This window comes from Paralichthys olivaceus, chromosome 3 (assembly GCF_024713975.1).
Source record: "Paralichthys olivaceus isolate ysfri-2021 chromosome 3, ASM2471397v2, whole genome shotgun sequence".
NCBI classification, from domain to species: domain Eukaryota; kingdom Metazoa; phylum Chordata; class Actinopteri; order Pleuronectiformes; family Paralichthyidae; genus Paralichthys; species Paralichthys olivaceus.
Window position 1 is genome coordinate 888,064 of NC_091095.1, and position 21,219 is coordinate 909,282.

The following is a 21,219-nucleotide window of genomic DNA, read 5'->3' on the forward strand; positions in this document are numbered from 1 at the left end:
TGGTCGTCCTCGCACGGCGCACAGGGGCCATAAAAGTGGGCTGGTACGAACCTGCAGCTGATGCGGTCGTGTTGTTGTTGAGTCTCGATAAGTGATGTCACTGCTGCGGAGGAGCGTCCATCACAACACGAGGAGGAACCAAACTCCTTTAAAACAACACTGGATGTGACTGTGATGACGGTGAAGAGGATTCACATCGTAAAACTAATATTATTGTCTTCTGCTGAACTCAGAAACATTTCATCTCCACAATCCGCTGCTCTTGACTCCTCCTCCGTCGCCTCCTGTCGTCAGTTATTCCCAGTTTCTCCTCCTGACTCCTCTCGTGTGACTTCAGTGCTGCTTTCAGATGCTGATTTAGATTTTTAAGCCTCTTTGTCATTTTCACTTCTCTTCTTTGAGCAGATTCATATTTTCGATGTGACGAGCGCTAATATCAATTTTTTTCTTCTGAGACGACTTTGAGAAGTGGTTTTTACTTTGACTCGGTGTGTTTGAAAGACGGTTCCTCTCAGGACGTGAGGACATTGTCCTCCCTTGGTTGTGTGTTTGATTCTCGTGCTGACGTGAAAGAAGGAATACTCCTCTCTCCTCCTGGTTCCTGTGTTTCCTTGTTTTGCTGTGACTGTGGTATGTCCAGTGTCAGACTCCTGTCCCCCCCCCCCCCCCCCCCTGCCAGGCGCCCGCTCTCACCTTTCATGGCCGGGCCCTGGGCTGACCTGAAGTGATTCCAGATGTGGGGATCTTTTTGACCCCCCCACCTCCTCCTCCTCCTCCCCCATCCTCGCCCCCAGGCCGCGGCCAGCCACTCCATCAGGCCTGACAGCGTCCCCTCGGACAGCGTCTCTCCTCGCCTGAGCACATGACATACAAGGCAACCCCCCCCCACCACCACCACCACCACCACTCCTTCTCCTCCCCCTCGCCCTCACCCACCCACCCCCACCCTCAGCAGCACATCTGGAGCTCATTACAGAGGAGACAGTGAGAGCGAGGGAGGGGCGGGGAGTCTGAGAGCAGAGTGAGAGCGGGAAAGAGAGCGTTTCTTCACCCTTCTCCTCTAAAACATCCAAACCTTTTTTTTTTTCCTCTTTCATCCCCTTTTTCTCTTTGTTTTTTTTCTTCTTCTTTCTTGACTTTTTCTCCCCCCCCCCCTTCCCTCCTTTGCTTTCTCGGCCCTCCCTCTCCGCCTGCAGTGATCTTTGTCCCGCTGTCAGTGCCACATGATCACAAATACTTTATTAATGAGTGGTTTTGGAAAAGAGCTCGGCAGCGAGAGGAGGAAAAAAAGAAAAGAGACGAGAAGAGAAACTCGGCGCAGCCTGAGTGAAATACTGCACAGCTGTTAACAGTGTGTGGTTTTGGGTGAACAACCAGAAGAATGTCCCGAGATGTGGAGTTTCCACGCAAAGTCAAGTTGACGGAGAGGTTGCACTGTTTGTGTGATTAAGTCACTATTATTACACACTTCTCATAAACACAGATGCACGACTCTCTCTGCTGGATTGTAAAGGAAACATAATTAACTTCAGTCTGCCATCTCAAGGTTAACGCTGATGAGCATATGTAGCGTTCAACCAGCGCCAACAACCCGGCGTTTCTTCTTCTTCTGCAGGAACAGAGACAATCTGGCTGCTTTCACGTGAAGAAGACGTTTCTTTTCTTCTCTTATTCTGTTCTATCACAACTTGAGTCTCAGCTCTGAATCTCTCAGTATTAAATTCATATTGGAACTTGCTGCAGCAGTTTTCTTGTCTGGTGCCAGCTGTCGGAGCCAAGAAACTGCAGAAATAGCGTTTTCTTTATGTGGCGAGGCAGAGAGGCCGCTTCAGACAAAGAGCTCGTCAGATCCTCTCACAGCGTCTCAATCTGAATCCAACTTTTCTGAAGTCAGGATCTGGCCGAAAGAGTTAATCCATAAATCCAAGTGTCGACAATAATCAGCTTCTTCAGTTTGGATGTTCAGGATTTAGCATTTTCTGATGAAGACGTTGGAAAAAGTTGCTGACATGAGTCCGGTTGACTCAGTTGTGTCTCAGTCGAGGTTTCTGAGATCATCTCTGCCCGAAGGAGCAGAAGTTCATTTTGTAAATTATGATCATTTAGACTCAAATAGATCGTAAAGCACCGTGTTTGTTGGGGGGTGGATACCACAGTGTGATTGACAGCTGAAGACATCCAATGGGTGCAGGTGGCAGGTGTAAGTGGGCGTGTCCTCGAGCTCTCAGTTAGGCTCCACCCGCAGTTCCTCAGAATATGGCTTCCTCTACTTTCAACAAACCAAGATGGCGCCGGACGCAAAGTCAAACTGCGGCTTCAGAACAGCAGCTCACAAACCAACAGGTGACGTCACAGTGGGCGGAGACTTGATCATGATGAGGTCGTATGAACCAGTTGAAGGTCGGATGAGTTTGTTCTGTCAGGATTTAAACTTTCGTTCTTTTGGTCGACATGTGTGTGTCGGTGTTTCTGTCTGGTCTCAACAGATACCAGATCAGTTTTCATAAAATGTGGCTCAAACATTCGACGATTCTCACAGAGGACGATTCTCACTGAGCCTGACGACCTCGGAAATGTCCTCGAGTGTCAACGAGGCGTTGAGATTGTGCTTTTTAAGAAAATGCCTGAAGTGAAATGAGGTGATTACCTCTGTCAATGTTGAGTCTCGACATAAACACACAAACAAGTTCACACGGATGATTTTAAATGATTTATTGAAACATTATGAAAGTGCACGACTTCTTCTCAGTGACGTGACATGTTTGTGTGCGACTCACATGAAAACGTCTATTTCAGTTTAGTTCTGAGCTCATTTTACTCTAAATGACAGAGACTCAAAAGTACAGCATGTCAGTACAAACCTAAAAGTCACTTCTGTGTTTTCCCACAGTGACTAAGATAGTTTCTCTCTCGTCCTGGAGGTAACTTAATTCCAGTGTGATAAATGCTTCTGGCTCAACTTAAAATGGCTGCTGCTGCGAGCGCTCCGGTCCTGGATGAATTAGCTTTTTAATTCTCTCGGCGCGGCTGAGGTCCAACAGGGCAACAACCAAAACAACAATTATGGTGAGTGACATGACGTGAGCTCCCAGACATCATCGCTATATAATCATCGCTGGGTTCATACTCCCTCGTGGCGCATGAACTATTTTGAGTGTTTGGAGCAGTTTGTCGATGTCTTACAGGAAGTCCGGCCTCTTGGAGCAGAACACGTGCACGACCTGGGAAATGAGGAGAAGCCTGGAGAGCGCAGACATTTGTGACCACAGGGAATTCAACATGAATCATCACCGAGTGGCCTCACGGTGCGTTTGTGTTCTGAACTCTTTCTGCCTTTTAAACACTCTCGTTAGTGAAGCGGAAACAAGGCGGGTCGACGAGACTGTCGTTATCTGAGCCTGTCGAGTGTCGGCCATTCTACCAACCTGTCATCTGAAACTCTGAAAATCTGACCTCTGCTCCAACTGTCACTTTAAAACTCATCTTTCCTCAGAGGAGGAATGTGACTCTTCCTCCCTCTGCTGGACACTGACTGTCCTCACAGGCCACCACACAGAGCACAGTGTCAAAAACACACGATTCAAATATTCCTTCAAAGAATCAAACCATGAGTCAAATCAAACTGTATAAAAACCTTTTATTCCAACTCAAATAAAACCTGTTTCTCTATCTATCTTCAAGTTAGACAGTTGGACACATGTTGCTGCAGTGGAATGAAAACTACTCAAGTGAATGAAGCTCACGCGATGGTCTGCTCAGTGCTCGTTCAGGAGCTTTCCATCATCACACAGTTCTCCTCAGCAGCTCATGTCCTCCGGTTTTCATGGATCATTTCTCCTGCTGCTCTAATTCTCAGATTCATGCAGACAAACGTCAACGTAATAAGAATTAATTTAACAACAACAAAGATTTACGTCTGAAATGTTTTTTTATTTTGTCATTTCAGAGGCGACGTCAAACAGCCAAAACTGAAACTGTGACCAAATCATTGAATATCTGATAAAACCACAGACGACATGACAGCTCCCAAGAGTGAAGCCAAATCCTCTTGATCGCCTCCTGGTGGCTGGTTGCAGCATAGATCATGTACCCCACCACATCCATGTTAGCAGATGGGACATAGGTCAAACTAAAAATCCAAAGTAGACGTTAGTTTCTGTCATTTCAGGTCGTTCGTGTTTCTCATCAGTTTGGTTTTAATTAGTTAATTGATGATATAAAAACGTCACGATTGACAGTTTGACAGTTTTGTGTGTGTGTGTGTGTGTGTGTGTGTGTGTGTGTGTGTGTGTATATATAAGAGAGGGATACAGTTTGTGTCTGTTGATCAGAGCCTGAACTTGAGCCTATGAGGAATGTTTCTCTTTCTTCTTTGAAGGCAGTTTGAGTTTTCTCTAATAGTTTTGGTTCGGCTGTGGCTGGTGTGCGAGAGTGTGAGTCTGTGTGTGTGCGAGAGTGTGAGTCTGTGTGTGCGTGTGTTTGTTCAGCCTGGTATAAATGGGGGCGAGCTCTGAAATGAATATCATTGTCACATCTCGTGCCAGAGCAAATTCCCTGTCCAAAACGAGCAATTTGGAGACGACGCCTGCTCTGGAAAATCTGCCTTCAATTTTCCCCCCGCTGGTGACTGTGCGTGCTCTCACCCCCCACCCCCCCCCCAGTCTCTCACTCTCACACACAAGCAAACTAAACTCTCTCTCTCTCTCACACACACACACACACACACTCACAGACCTAGTTGGCCTGCAGCAGAGGACCCCACAGTTTATTTTTTTCTCAATTATCCATTTAGTGTAAGTGGCAGGTGCCTGATGTTCTTCACGCCGAGAGGAAATGTTTGTATTGTCCTTATTTAACAATGATGTTTAAACTAATGCCTGATTAGTGAGAGAGAGAGAGAGAGAGAGAGAGAGAGAGAAACTCTGCTGTGTCTTTGTTTTTCTTCTTCCAGTAATCGACTCCTACCATCACTACTCACACACACACACACACACACACACACACACACACACACACTGGAGCTCTTTCCCCGAAGCTGTTTTCAAACATAAACTCTGGAAAAATAGTGTCTGGTCATTTTCTGGACCTTATTTACAACAACAGGATTTATTAACCTGCTCTGTTATAGTTCCACGTTTCCTTTATTTTATCCCGACGGATACATTCACTTTTCCATTTTGGCCAAGTCTGAAAACTTTTTTCTGATGTTTCGACTTATTTAAAAATAATTTTCCAAAATCCTTTTTCCACATTTGAACGTACAAATGTAGAATATAAACCTAGAATGATCGCACTGTATTGAAAACTCAGTGTGTCTGTATAATGTTTGTGTAGTTATGTTTATATGTTTTGTCTTTGCATGGATCACTGTGACCTTTCTCTAAAATTTCAACCAGCCAATAGTTTGTTGTTGAAGCGATGGAACAAACTCACTGAGAATGAACAGAACCACAGAAATGTTACTTCAGGATTTGACTTTGTGGTTTGAGTCGGAACCAATTTGAAAAAGTTCTGCCTTCAAACTTCATTGACCTTGAACTTTTATTCTTAAAAAGTGAAACCCGTCACACTCAGGCCGTTAAAATCCCCAAACTGGCAGAAAAGTGTCAGGGGACGTCACCTCAGTGTCAGGGTCTCAGTCGCCGTGGTGACGCCTGGTTCTCACCAACTCTCTGGACTTCATCCTTCATGTGACCCAGCGTCTGCTCGCTCTGCTGCACATGCACAGGAAAACACCGAAGATTCCAGTGCACATAGAGCATGATAAACTAACGCAAGCTTCACGTGCAGCCAAGCTTCCATAATAAGCTCTGACACAGCAAGTTTCCAGAGTCCGTCCGTCCTCATCTGCTGGAATTACAACTTTCCATCACACAACCTGGCAGAGGAGAGAGTCCAGTCTGATTTGAAACAATCCCACGATAACACAACCAGCGACAATGTCATTAAAGTGATTCACTCATTATCTCCTCACCACTAAAAACACAAAACTATTAATTCTCTCACGGTTTGTGATGATGGCTCTTCACTGTTCCAGTCTTAGCTTAGCATTTAGCCTGGAGTGAAGGCGTACTGGCTTTATTATTTATGTTATGGACCATTGGGTTTTTTATGGCAGAGCATTTATTATAATAGTAATAATAAATAAATGCAGCATGATTGGAGCGTTGATCACTGTGGTTGAAGCTTGGAAGCGTTCAGCTCCGCTCTGACCAGATGTGCTCCATGTGTTCGTGATGATGGAACCACCTGTGGGTCGACTGGCCCGAGGAGCCGATAGATTTCGGTGCCAGGCCCGGACGAGCGGCGTGCATCCTCCAGCGATGAGGTTTTTGATCACTGCATCAGCTCTGAGTGCAGGAATGAACTAATATTAACAGTGGGCTGAAGTGTCCTGACCTCAGGCGGCTCGTCATGCACGATTATGACAAATTCAAACAAACACAGCAGGAAACTGAAGAGAGCAGCAGAGAAGTGTCACTCACCAACACATCCACACACCCACAAAACACACACATTCAGAGCAAGGACACACAAATCTGTGAGGATATACTCACACAGACACGCACATTGATTTATACTTAAATAAAACTTTAACGAGCTTTGAAACACAGTGTGTGTGTGTGTGTGTGTGTGTGTGTGTGTGTGTGTGTGTGTGTGTGTGTGTGTGTGTGTGTGTGTGTGCGTGTGTGTGACAAATGAAAAAAAAAGACTTGTAGTTCAGCATTTGGCCACCAGGTGACACAGGAGCAGTGTTTGGCACACAGTCATTGAGCAGGGGGGAGGAGCTGAGGGGAGATGAAAGGAAGCTAAAAATAAAGAAGGAAACAAAGGAAACGTTAAATGATGTGAGTTCTCATGAGACACAAACAGCCACATGCATCGATCCAGAGGTTCAGAGTGGACACGCAACACATCTGGAGTTTAGCACAGAAAGTGACGGAGGCTTTATATGAAACTAAATGTAGTGAAACAGAAACATTCAGATCTAATGTCCACAGACACGAGCGTCTTGATTCACAGGAGGACACATGTGGCAGCCACATCCAGAATCACAAAGATCTGAGGTCAAACATGATTCTAAGGTTCAAAGACGCTTTCATACGAAGAGACATGTCTCACAAACGTCTCACAATAGACACCACAACTAACTTCACCACAACTAACACGACAATAACTAACTTCACCACAACTAACGTCACCACAACTAACACGACAATAACTAACTTCACCACAACTAACACAACAATAACTAACTTCACCACAACTAACACGACAATAACTAACTTCACCACAACTAACACAACAATAACTAACTTGACCATAACTAACTTCATCACAACTAACACGACAATAACTAACTTCACCATAACTAACTTCACCACAACTAACACGACAATAACTAACTTCACCACAACTAACACAACAATAACTAACTTGACCATAACTAACTTCACCACAACTAACACAACAATAACTAACTTCACCATAACTAACTTCACCATAACTGACTTCACCACAACTAACACAACAATAACTAACTTAACCACAACTAACGTCACCACAACTAACACGACAATAACTAACTTCACCATAACTAACACAAAAATAACTAACTTCACCATAACTAACACAACAATAACTAACTTCACCATAACTGATCATCAAATGATAAAAACAGGAAATCAAAGGATGAAATCAAAGTAAAGCTCATTAGTTTGAGAATTGAACTAATTGATTGTTAATTGATTATGAATCAGTCATCTCATCGTTAACTCAGCTGCTCATCACTAACTAGTATCTTCTCAGTAAAGTATGATCCATCAGATTCCACCTCCCCTCACTCATGTGTCGCCCCCCCCCTCCCCCCCCCCCCTCCCCCCGAGGCAAAGCACTTATCTCTGCCCCCCCCCCCCCCCCATCACGTGGATCCTTTGATGTTTAGGTGCATGTGGGGGGGAGGGGGGGGGGGGGGGCATCTGACGCGTGAAAATTCATCCTGCGGTTTATTGGGTCGTGGGGGGGAAGGGGGGGGGGGATGTCTGTGAACCAATGAGCTGTAAGAGGAGCAGCGTGTCTGAGCATCATCATCATCATCTTCATCATCATCCTCAGCATCTCTGCCTCCAGACTCCACCGTCACCGGGAAGCTGCTGTGACCGGAGGATCCGCGCCGCTGTGACCGGGCTGCACGACGCACGGCTCGGTGAGGGATTAACCGGGGACTCGGTGATGTTCGCGGGGGACGAGAGGAGGATGGAGCCGCTGCCACACGTCCGGAAGTGAGAGGTAATGATCCGAGTCTGCACCGAGAGGACATCCGGTCATTGAATGAGGATCAACACAGCAGGAGTTTACATGTGACACAGGTTCGATGCTCGTGTCCCAGCATGCTCTGTGTGTGTGTGTGTGTTTGTGTGTGTGTGGGGGGGGGGGGGGTCACATTATGGAGACCTGGTTAAGATAAGATAAACTTTATGTTATGTTTAGATTAAGATGTGGGCTAAGGTTAGGTTTGGATTAATGGACTGTGTGACAGTACAGGAGGACAATACCACAGAATACTAGTTTAATTATATATATTATATTATATTATATTATATTGTACCAGAAACATTATTAAAACCTAAACACCAGGGTGAACGTGACTGCTTCAACATGCTGGGACGTATTTCTACCACGTTCTCCATGGATAGAGAGATTTAGGTTAAAGTTTAGGTTTAAGGTAACTAGAGTCTCAAGGAAGTCAATGTACTGTCCTTTGGAGTCAAGCTGTGTGTGTGTGTGTGTGTGTGTGTGTGTGTGTGCGTGTGTGTGTGTGTGTTGCATTGTTAAACATGAGTCAGTGTGTAGAAGTTGTCTGCAGGGGGCATCTGTCTGTTTGCCGATCACTATTGATTCATTGATTCCTGAGTGGTGTGACGACAGCCAGCAGATCCATGATGTGTCGTTATGATGATGTGTCTGAAGGACGTTTTCAATCTGCTGAGAAAAACACGTTTGTTAACATGAAACACTGGAGTTTAGGAAATGATCATCAGGAAACAGATTTCAAATCACTTGAAGTCACACGTGTAGAAATAAATGAGGTTGAGGTTGTTAGAGTGTATACATCACTACAAGGATTATGAGGTTCCATCCATACTAGTACATTTTAAATTTTAAAATCGTACCCATGAGAGTTTTAGCTCTGCATCAGGAATAACACCCCCCCCACCTGACAACTCATATCACATGATGTTTCACGCTGGTTGGACATGAACTGAGGAAAGTGTCCTCACAGTTCATCCTTCACATTTGAAGGATGCATCAAACACAAGATTAGAGCTCAGCCCTGCAGTCCTCACAGTAAACTGAGCAGCGTTCAGTCATTTTGACTCCTGGTGTAACCATAGCAACAGTGACGAGTTTTAAAACTTCTTTCCAAAGCATTTGTTTTCAATGATATAGTTTTTAAATCATTTTCTAAGGTTTAAAAATCACCAAATATGGAGGATGGTGTGTTGAACACATGATTTTTTATGTTTCTTTATTCCACATTATTTTTCTGTGTTTACTAAAGAATTGGAATAAAAGGTAATGGTGACAGACTTATTGATTATTTGTAGAAGTGGTGTTAGGAACACGAGCTCTGATGGGAGTCGTGTGATTATTTATTATTAATAATAGATTTTAGTGGAAACACATGCAGCTCAGTAATAATGAGCACATGCTCACATTAAACCAAACAAAACGCTGTAAATCACATTATGAGTGTTGGTGTTTTTGTTGCACAATTCTACAGTCGACTCGTCATGTTTCTGTGAGATTAACGTTCCACTGGCTGGATGTTGTGGATAAAACGCTCTGACAGACTCTTGGCCTTCTGAACGCTCATTGACAGCTCGTACAGAAACAACCCAGTTAATTACACAAGTTACATCTCTCCCACAAAGCGGAGTCCCACACTGGTGCTGCGTCTAATCAGAGCAAGAGCCGGCCTGAGTCTGGTTCTCCACACATGGTGCCGCAGAAGTTCTTAAATCTCAGGCTGAAGAACAGGAAGCTGCTCCAGGCCAGGTTAACGTCGGCTGAAATCACTTTCTGATATCGGCTGCAGATCAGAAACTTCAGGGTGAAACATGAAACTGGGAGAAATCACTTCTTTTCAAAGACAATGTGATTCTCAGACATCTTCTGGTTCTAACTGATCAGAGAACAGCCACGTCCGCAACCATGAGAAAAAAAATAAGCAAACATTTAAAGCTGTTGCTACGAGACAACAACGTTTAAATCTTTTTATTTTATTGGAGCTGCGGTGGCTAAATTAAAAAGCTCATCAGTTTATTTGAGAAGGAGTTGCTCTGTGATGTTTTATGGTTTTTGCTCCTCCTGGTAGTGAAGTGTAGGTTGATGTTTCTGCAGTGTGAGGCTCAGGTGAAGGAGCAGAGGCTCTGACGGTGCAGATGAGGGAGCCAGGGAGGAGGAGGTGAGGAAAGGAGGAAGGAAGGGTGGAGGAAAGTTGTGATCAGGGTAATTAAAGAGTGGAGCTGTCAGCACCCCCCCCCCCCTTCTTTGTGCTGTGTTTTCTTCTTCTTCTCTTACTGTAACTCCGTCCCTCCGTCACAGACGAGCAGTCACCACCTCAGACTGAAATAACAACTTCATCTAACGTCACTCGTCTCGATTTAATGAATTCAAGCTGTCACATCCAATCCTGAACAAACCCACCGGTCCCTCAGCTCACCCCCCTGACCTCACTAACGAGTAATTACAACTAATTCAATATGGTAACACATCCCGGAGATTTTAATCTTTGAACCAACGACAGGACGAACCAATGCCAGACTAAATTCTTTAGTCCCTAAATTATAATGTCCAACCAAGAGTCACAGATCAGAAGAAACTCTGAACAAACATGAAGCTTCACACTCAGATCACAAAACCTCTCAGTTTATCAAGGAGCCTCTCAGGCTCTGTGTCTCTGTCTCTGTCTCAGGATGTGTCTCTGTCTCTCAGGCTCTGTCTCAGGCTGTGTCTCTGTCTCTCAGGCTCTGTCTCAGGCTGTGTCTCTGTCTCTCAGGCTCTGTGTCTCAGGTTCTGTCTCAGGCTGTGTCTCTGTCTCTCAGGCTGTGTCTCAGGCTCTGTGTCTCAGGCTCTGTGTCTCAGGCTCTGTCTCAGGCTCTGTCTCTGTCTCTCAGGCTCTGTCTCAGGCTGTGTCTCTCAGGCTCTGTCTCAGGCTCTGTGTCTCTGGCTCTGTGTCTCTGTCTCAGGCTCTGTGTCTCTGTCTCAGGCTCTGTCTCAGGCTCTGTCTCTGGCTCTGTGTCTCTGGCTCTGTGTCTCTGGCTCTGTGTCTCTGTCTCAGGCTCTGTCTCAGGCTCTGTCTCAGGCTCTGTCTCTGGCTGTGTCTCTGTCTCTCAGGCTCTGTGTCTCAGGTTCTGTCTCAGGCTGTGTCTCTGTCTCTCAGGCTGTGTCTCAGGCTCTGTGTCTCAGGCTCTGTGTCTCAGGCTCTGTCTCAGGCTCTGTCTCTGTCTCTCAGGCTCTGTCTCAGGCTGTGTCTCTCAGGCTCTGTCTCAGGCTCTGTGTCTCTGGCTCTGTGTCTCTGTCTCAGGCTCTGTGTCTCTGTCTCAGGCTCTGTCTCAGGCTCTGTCTCTGGCTCTGTGTCTCTGGCTCTGTGTCTCTGGCTCTGTGTCTCTGTCTCAGGCTCTGTCTCAGGCTCTGTCTCTGGCTCTGTGTCTCTGTGTCTCTGGCTCTGTGTCTCTGGCTGTGTCTCAGGCTCTGTGTCTCTGTGTCTCTGGCTCTGTCTCAGGCTCTGTCCACAATGAACACACTGAGTAGTGAGTAACCTGTTGTTTTGGATGATTGCATAACGTGTTTGGCTCATCACAGTGTCTCAGTCCTCCCTCCTCCAGACCTGCGGGGCCACATACCTCCGGTCCCTCGGCCCCTCGGCTCTCCTGAGTGAAGCGGCTGCATGTGTGGAATGTGAGGCAGGTATGAGAGGAAGCCTCCGCTCGGGTCCAGATGGATAAAGAAGGGAGGGAGAGGGAGACTCCTTGAATTTTAACTCTAGCCAACATGCATCTGTTAGTTCAGACTCTGGTTTACACAAAGTCCTCCATTTGGAATGTGTTCTGTAAAGTCCTCACCCACCCCCCCCCCCCCCGACCTGCAGGGGCTGTTTTCTTTTTTCAAACCCTGTAGTTTACTTCAAGGAAACATCTTCTGCTCAAAGTTTGATGAGAGGTTTTCATGCTCTAATGTAAAACGGTGTAAAACGTTCCTCACACCGTCTTCAGGTTTCCCACAGAATTAATTCAATCTATGGCCGTGACAGGGAGTTAGAAACCGCAGCTCAGACTATGAGGTCTGACTGTCTGCGTGGACGGTAAACATGTTATGGACCAAGGACACACGGCAACACATATCAAGTTTGATCCCAACATATTATGAAAAGGGTAAAACATGTTTTGCTTCATTCTGAAACTGTGGTGGGACAAATTAGAACACGGCGTCAGCAAAGTCTAGATGATTAATGGAAAACTGTGTCCGTCGCTGCAGCTCCTCTTGTCAGCCTCTGTCCCAAACAATACTCTTGCTTTAAGCCCCCCCCCCCCCCCATCCTGATAAAGCCGACTCTGCTGTGATTGGTCGACTGCCTCAACCTCTGTTAAAATAATGTTTGTTTAATAACTCAGGAAAAATAACTTCATATTTGATCATCGGGGGCAGCTCACCACTGCATCTACCCTCCCCCCTCCTGCCGTCTGATTGGTTATCGTGTTCAGGTCTCGGTGTGTAGAAATCCAGAGTGAGTCCTCAGCGTGTGGTCGAGCCTGTTGAATCACGACTCATCGGACGTTGCTTAACCTCCGATCTTTCGTCGGTTTAAATCTCTTTATATACAGTCCATGGTTTAAATCAGGGTTTAGCTTCATCTGTTGTAGCTTTAAAATGTATTAGTATCCTAAGTGTCTGTAAGGATCCGTCTCTGTCTTTCTCTCTGTCTGTCTGTCTTTACCAGACAGTCTATGGTCTTTACCTGTCTCTCTGTTTTGGTTTGAACCTGTCTGTCTCTAACCCTGAGCTCCTCCTCCAGCCTCACTGTGCTGCTCCGGTTGATTGATATAAAGATCGTCTGTGTTCAGGACGTTCAGCAGGAATGTGAAGCTGCTGCAGATCAGTGTCTGGATTCATACCTGGTTTTACCTGCTGCAGCCTGTTCCAACATGTCACACACACACACCTGCAGGGTGAGGAGGGGACACACACACACACACACTCTCTCACACACACACACACACACACACACACTGTCCTGCTCCACCCTGCCTTCAAAAATTACCAAAGGCAAACTGTCAATTGTGACTGTTTTACAAGCAATGGCAGGAAGACGCTGGTGTGGTTTGCAAACATTCTAACACTCACACACACTCACACACACACACACACACACACACACACACACACACACACACACACACACACACACACACACTCACACACCTGGGAAGCGTGTGTGTTGCAGCGTGCTGGAACAGATCAGTCTTTCATGCTGAACCAGGCGCTCTGTGTACCTTTGCTCTCCACTGGTGTTTACCTCCTCTCTCGGCTGCTCTCGCTGCCACGTCAAATGACTGCCTGGGTGCTTGGCTCGCTGCAGCGGGAGCCTGGCGGCCGAACAGCCTCCACTGTGGTCAGCCAGTGAGAGACAAATCTTCAGACCAGGTCTTTAGTGCTGGAGCTGCACGGACAGGATGTCTTCAGGTCCGTGGAGGACGTCAGACTGAGGACTCACCTGACGCTCGAGCAGGAGAACAGCTGCTACAGCTGCTTTTATTTTCAATCGGTGCAGCTGAACAATGAGTGGATTCCTCTACAGAGGGAGGTAAGGATCCCTGGGGACAGCCTGTGAGGAGACAAGGGGTCAGTTTGTGTGTCTCTATGTGTAGCTGCTGGACTGTGGTTGCCTTTGTGTGTGTGTGGTTGTGCGTTGATGAATGTAAACTTCTCCTGTGCAGTGATTACAGATGCACAAAGTTTAATCCTCTTTAACTTATTGAAGAAAAGAACCTTTGAGTCAGAGTTACATCAGAAGCCATGAACCCTCGACTCCTGCAGGAGACGCAGCGATTGGCTGACTGACATTTTAACCTCTTCAAGCCCGTCAGACAAAACCGGGGGGGGGGGGGGGGGGCAGTTTTAACATATTTTCCTAAACTTAAGGTAGTTTGCAGTTTTATTTTGTTGTATTTATAGTTGGTGTGTAAAAACTCTAACCACTAAAGTGGGTGTGATTAAACTGAGCCTGAGCAGAATGAGTTTACTAAAAGTTTCACCAAATGAAATCCACAAATATCTTGAATCTTGAAACAATCGTTGGGTTTGAATTTCAGTATCAGCAACATAGAACAATCATTCAACAGTTGGTCTGTAGATATCAACACGGATCATGAGCAGAGTTGTGGTGTGACCAACATCTCTTATCCTGACGGAGGTCGTCATGTGGAGCTCTGGTCTCATGTGTTTCTGTGGTTCAGCTTCATTTGAGGCTCGTAGAGTCCCAGGACACGCTCCTGGAGGTTCCTGTCAGAGACTCAGGTTTGTTGTGTGATAGCTGCGACTGTTGGTGGCCTCAGGTTGTTGGTGTGTCTGGGAGCTGATGACGAGCGTCGACACATGAGGAGCACAAATGTTGTCGTGCTCAGGTGGTCTGCTGCTCCTCCGCAGCTGCTGAGGAGACGTTTACTGCCGAGTCACAGTGTCTCACACACCGTCACCTCCACCTCCCTGCTCCGCCAGCTGTCGTCACCAGGCCACAGAGTCGCTCTGCCCTCACACGAGGTGGTCGGCTTCAGAAGTGAAAACACCAACTGCAGTTAAAGACTTTGATTCCTGCTCCGTTCAGTGTATTGGGCTCATTTCATTGTCACCCAGATGTGAAGAGGCCTCGTCCTCCTGATCCACACTTCAGTTAATAAACGAGGCCTTTACAGCTCCGCCTCCTCTATTGATTATTCACGAGCGACTCGGGGACGTGCTAACGGCTCACTTCCCTCTTACACAGAGAATAACTACTTTGTTCCACAGAAGCTAAAACAAGCTTTTCTTAGTGTTGAAGATGAGAAATCATTTGAGAAAAAACAAACTGTCACTTCATCAACTGAACGAACCATTGAACTGTGATTCTTCACTGCAGACATGTGAAATTTACTGTGAAAATTTACCACCAGTACAAAAGTACTGATGTTGATTCTTCTGATCTGTGAAAATCAAACTTAAACCACTGAACGAAGTTTTTAAATTGAAACGAGATGGAGGAAGTTTTATTAATTCTTCACTTTCTTTCATGTTCTGTTTTGTCTTGATTCTTCTTTTGCGTCTGTTGTGTGTGATGTGTTTTACACATATAGATACCTGTAAAATCTAGTACAGTAATGAAGTACTTGTACTTGTACTGGGGGGGGGGGGGGGGTTAAATACCTCCATGTTTTGGTGGATCCTCTGTTGACTGAGCAGTGGTGAGTGATGGCTGTGTGACCTGAAGCATGCGCTGACTCAGTTTCCAGCAGCCGAGTGTGAGTGCTCCTGTTGTCTCTGACATGTCAGTGGGAATCTTCTGCCTCCTCCTCACTCAGCTCCGCTCACTCTGGACTTTCTGACCAGCAGCTCTCGGGGAAATAGTCTCGTTGCTGTCAGAGGCTCGTGAAGCAGGTAGGATCCACGGGGAGGAGGACGTGTTGTCCGTGAACCTGGAGGGACGGGTTCCGGTCGTGGGTCAGCGTCTGAGGACGGTGGGCTGACGGCTGTGTCTTGTTTCAGGCACGGTGGTGCAGAGAGACGGGCCAGGCCGAAGAGCATCGGACCAATGATGGGTGAGTGTCTCCTCCAATATCAGCTGCATGTTCAAAAACTGATTTTACTTTGCTCAATGTGACGCTTGTGTTATTTTCCATGGACCTGCACCATAAACAGTTTATTTTTACCACAAGCTCCAGTGTTGACTAATGAGCTGTTTGCAGCCGTGACTCTATGAGTGTGTTGGTCACATCCACCACCGCAGTGTGTGTGTGTGTGTGTGTGTGAGAGTGTGTGTGTGTGTGTGTGTGTGTGTGTGTGTGTGTGTGTGTGTGTGTGTGTGTGTGTGTGTGTGTGTGTGTGTTCTTATATTGTGTCTTTGTGAGGTCCAGGTCCTCACAAACCACCACTGACAGAAGTTAAGTCTTTTCTAAAAGAGGAGAAATCTTTCAGACTTTAGCTTCATGTGAATGACACAGAAGGTAAAACAGTTTTTAATTTAATTTAAATTATAGTATACAACAAGTATAGTGAGAATCTCTGGATTTGTTTTTGAGAAAACCCAGAAATGAGAAAACTCTTTAAATACTTCAGGTTTATAGTTTTACAGCGGAAACTTTATTATATATTATACTTCAGATGAAGTATGTGTGTTAAACATGCACACGCTTAGCTTAGCTTAGCTCAGCTTAGCTTAGCTTATGAAACTAAGGGAGAAACAATGAGCCTGAGTCAGAAACTTCAAACTTCACTTTACAGAATCTCATCAAAACATCCGACAAGTGTCGATCTTAAAATCAGGTGATGGTCAAACTTCAGAAACAGTGACGGTGGTTGATTCTCACCTGAAACTAAACCTGTGTCCTGATGTTAAATCTGCATCTGGATTCACAGTCACAGGGAATCGAACCGTCCTGACACCATGAAGTTTACAGAAGAGAGTCAAAACTGAGTCAGTTGGAATAAACTTACAGGATTTGGTCCAAAGGTCCTGACGAGTGCAGTCATACAACATATCTGTGTGTGTACGTGTGTGTGTTTGTGTAGTGGTGCAGTCGGTCGCTCCTCTCAGTGTTGTGTAACATTTCGAACCCTGCGCTGCTGCAGACGTTCACGTCCTGATCCAGAGCAACTTTCTCCCTTCAGTCAACAGAGCAGCTTTTTAATAACTTTTAATGTGTTTTAATTCTAAAGAACCGTCAGAAATCGGAGTTCTGCCAAAGCCGTCTTAATTACGCGGGACCCCCGCCCCAGCCCCAGCCCCCGCCCCCGTCTCTGCTGTGAACCGATTGGCCCCCTGCTCTTAAAGGAATTAAATTCAAACTACAAATCCCTCCTGTGTGGAGGTTTCGGGGAATTCTCCTGCTCTCCTGAGAGGAGACGTTTGGCTCGGAGTCGTCCCGAGGCCTCTGGATGTGTTTCAGCTGGAGACTGAGTGTGGACACGGCTCATATACATCCAGGTTTAATATGGTTATAATGAGGCCGGGGCTGATCAGAGCGACTCAGTAACACTGGAACTGTTTTAAACACTGACGCTCATGACACGTTTTTATTTGCATCACAGTTTCTGCCTCTCTGACGACGCTCTGGTTCTTCCAGTAAAAATAAATCTAACATAACAATCCCCACTCAAGGTTCACTTACTGGGTTTATTTGTCCTGGAGCTTTCTCTTGCTGGAGGAACTAACTGAAATAAATCTACATCCACACGACAGCGTTTTAGTTTGAAAACAGCGTTTTTGAGTACATATAGAGTAGTATATATAAATATACATATATATATATATATTACGAAGGTAATGAGACTCAATCTTTCTAGAACTCCAGGTTGTGAAGGTCTAAGTCACAGGTTGGTCAGTTCCTCTGGTGGTGAAAAGGTAACTGTGTGTTTCTGCTGCAGCGTCTGACCATCGTCTGCTCCTCGTGTTTCCGTTCGCTCAGGTTTCATGTTTGATTCTCTCTTCGTGTCTGTGCAGATTTCTCCTGTGAGGCGGGGGATAAAGGCCGGGCCGTACAGATGCACAGCCTCAGGGAGTTTGAGCAGGTAAGACTCTGACTCTGCCCTCAGCAGCAGGCGGGCGAATGGGCGTTGTTAGCGTAGCGCTGTGTCCCCGATGTGTCCGGGCTTGTCTCTGTGTGAGTAACGACTTCTGCGTGAAGGCGTGTTTGAGAAGATGATGTGGAAACACACTCTTCTAACAGTTTCCTCGTCTCTGACATTTTCCCGTTCTCACACATTGTTGAATAACTTCCCTGACGTGCATCATTTCATTTTCACTTCCCGCTGATAAAGAAACTTAAAGTGTGATTTGGTTTGTTCGGTCTCTGAACTGTTTCTTCTCTTTCAACCATGAAGCTTCTGTTTTCTCAGCGTGGACAAACGCTCCTGTAGAGAACATGTGAAACTGTGAGACGCTGACATGTGAGTGGATAAAGGGGACGAGCACACGCAGTCGTGTTTTTAGAAATAGAGCGCTCTGCATGACAAGCCTCAGGCCTCTGATGTGTCTGGTTGGTTTCGAGCTGCGATGATGAGAGCCGTCGTTTTCCCGCGGTTCTGATTCAGTGCCAGAGTAATGGATTCTGGGAGATCTGCCAAGTGCATTGTGGGTCTGATAGAACTGATGTAATTTCTCTGTTCGGACGGAGCTGTCACGATGAGGTCAGATCCCCCTGTACTTTACACAGTTGCTCAGAAATATTTGAAAAGCTCATTTTACGTCACTTGAAGTTTAAATCTGTAAACTTCGGCTCCAGCTCCTGAATATTTAAGAATCTTCTCTGATCACATCTTCATCATGTCTATCATCACGCAGGAGACAAACAGACAGAGAGACACAGACAGACAGAGAGAGAGACAGAGAGACAGACAGAGAGAGACAGACAGACAGAGAGAGTGACAGAGAGACACAGACAGACAGAGAGAGAGACAGACAGAGAGAGAGACAGAGAGACAGACAGAGAGACAGACAGAGAGACACAGACAGACAGAGAGAGAGACAGACAGAGAGAGAGACAGAGAGACAGACAGAGAGACAGACAGAGAGACAGACAGAGAGACAGATGAGGTTGTTTCAGGACACTTCCCTCTGAGGTTTGAGGACATGAGTCAGACGAGCAGCTCGGCCTGAGGAACCCTCGGTTTGTGTCCGATGAGGAACAATAGAAACAACATCTCTGAAGTTGAATCAGAGTCGACTTGTTGCAGACCAGTGGTTTGTTTTATTTTGTCTTGAACTTGTTCCAGATCATTTTCAAATCAGGTTTATTTTAAATCGATTGTTTCCCTGCCGGACGTCAGAGGTTTGATGAAACCACTCATGTTCATGGAGGAGAATTATTATATCTCAATCTATTCTCATTGAATCTGTATCTACGTCTTTCTTCTCCCTGCTGCTCTTCAGGTGACGGCCTCATGTTGTGATTCTGTGGAAGCAGTTTTTAACCTTTGTGTGTTTGTGGTGAATCCTTCTGTAACGGTCAGATGCTGTGATGTTCATGTTCTCAGTGAAGCTCCGCAAATAGTGTTTAAAACTGAACGAACCACTTTTCCTCTTCCTCTCCTTTGCAAAGTGAACTTCTTTCTGTACCGTTATTTTTTATGTCACTCTGATTATTGTTAATGTTTGTGAACCAGGCAGCACCAGGTTCCACATACAGCTCTTATTTTTTTAGACCGTCTGTTCTTCCACAGTTTCACTTGTTCACATCCATCAAATCAGAATGTGTGATGTTGACGTCACATTCAAATGGACACGGCAGCGACTGATAAACAAACCTGAACCAGTGACCGTCCCCATGTTCGATGTCAGGTGAACCCTGGTTTGTGTCGGCACCAGTTCTGATTCCATCTTTCTCTTTGTTTTAATCCTTGTACTCTAATCGCCTCTGAATAATTTGCATTTTTTGGTGAAGTTTAATTTCGTTTTTCATTTTCTTCTGCATGAACATGATTTCATTGGCTTGTGTGATTCAAGCTTCTGGCTGGTTGTGATGTCTCAGTTATATTTCAACCTTTCTTCAGTGTGAATTTGCCGTCAGAGGCACAGATGTTACCGGTGAACGTCTGAATCCGTCTCGTGTATCTAATCTGCTGAAAAAGAAGTTTTTAACGAGGATAAAACAAACATGATTATCACCGTTATTGATTCTGGACGGACGTCAGCGCAGAGAATTCAGAAACTGAGAAAACTGGCAGGAAAGTAAATGAAGCTCAGTTACCAGGGCGAGACTCTGGAGCTCAGCTTGTGATTTATCTGATTTCCATCAGCAGGCTGGAATATTTACAGTTCAGACTCTCACAGTATAACCAACGGAAACAACTGATTTTCAATATAGAGCAGAGACATAACAGTCAGGGCCTTGTCTGAAAAATTTCCACTTTCTGAAGGAGCAGATTAGAGTTTGTTGACCTTTTTTTGCCACTGAAGTTTTACATTAAGCTTTTCTGACAGTGGCAGTGTATGTTGGTCTTCTCATCTTAATTGAACAGCCTGGAATATTGAATCCAGGTTGTGTGTGTGTGTGTGTGTGTGTATCCTCTCCTCACATTTGCGTCGGTTTAAAGAATCAATCTTCCCACCGGCTGGTTGGAAGAAACACGACGCTGCCAGAGCGGCGTTTGTAACTGTCAAACATCCACGCTCTGGAGTCCTGAGGTTTTCGAAGAGAAAAAAGAAAAATGGCCCAATCAAAATGCCCCTCTCACAAATGGCCTTTATTAGTCCGCAGCAGAAATTGAAAGCACATGGCTGCGTATAAATGTGAATTCAAACCGACCACAGAGACACTTAGATTGATAGAAGAGAGGGGGAGGATAGCGTACAATTTTGGCCATTAAAACCTCAGGACAAATTAGGGTTGTTAATCTGTTATTTTGCCCTCGGTCTCAGCGTTCACGTCTAAAAAGCCACATCTGCCATGAAAGGTCTGTCAGAGTTGGATTACCATCAGCAGAGTGGCAGTAATGGAGCGTGCTCGCTGTTGTACGAAGACTAAAGCACAGACTGAACATGCGATCCTGCAGCTGACGGCAGGAACTGAACCAAGCTGCAACCCTCCATCTCCTCCTCGCTTCTTGTGCTCTGCTAGTTTTTGTTGTGGCATTTGAAAATAGGTCAGAATACTGTGTGTGTGTGTGTGTGTGTGTGTGTGTCTGTGTGTGTGTGTCTGTGTGTGTGTGTGCTCTTGGCTCTGATTCACTGCTTTGTGCATCTCAGGCGCCGCTGGTGATGCAGGAGCGGAGACGTTGGATGAAAAGACTCTGAACAGATGATACAGAATATTTGATGCTCCGTCGTTTAGCACGATGTTGAAAAATCTTCGTGACCTCATCATGTGTCGCAGTGATGATGTAAAAAAAGATTCATATTCATATTGTTGCTGAGGCGTTTCGTAAGGAGCAGCTGATCGAGGGAGCGAGGGTTTGTTCCATAGATTG

General features: G+C 45.7%; 1 protein-coding gene and 1 long non-coding RNA gene across 5 annotated transcripts in view; both read left to right on the forward strand.

The window, feature by feature from the left end:
• The first annotated feature begins 2,072 nt into the window (after positions 1-2,072).
• LOC138407284 (uncharacterized) lies at positions 2,073-7,659 on the forward strand. The gene is made up of 3 exons (XR_011240727.1): positions 2,073-2,400; positions 2,891-3,066; positions 3,186-7,659. It is a non-coding gene; the product is annotated as an uncharacterized lncRNA (long non-coding RNA).
• A 395-nt stretch (positions 7,660-8,054) lies between these two features.
• Positions 8,055-21,219, forward strand: part of pde4dip (phosphodiesterase 4D interacting protein) — a 61,941-nt gene continuing 48,776 nt past the window's right edge. Inside the window, exons 1-3 of one of the 4 annotated variants that reach the window (XM_069522706.1) lie at positions 8,055-8,289; positions 15,802-15,854; positions 17,756-17,823. In XM_069522706.1, coding sequence (XP_069378807.1) covers positions 15,848-15,854; positions 17,756-17,823 — 75 coding nt within the window. In that variant the 5' untranslated portion in view covers positions 8,055-8,289; positions 15,802-15,847. Of the gene's footprint in view, positions 8,290-8,341; positions 8,370-13,564; positions 13,868-15,674; positions 15,694-15,801; positions 15,855-17,755; positions 17,824-21,219 lie in introns of those variants that run through there. The other 3 variants (XM_069522707.1, XM_069522705.1, XM_069522708.1) reach the window with 3 other exon arrangements.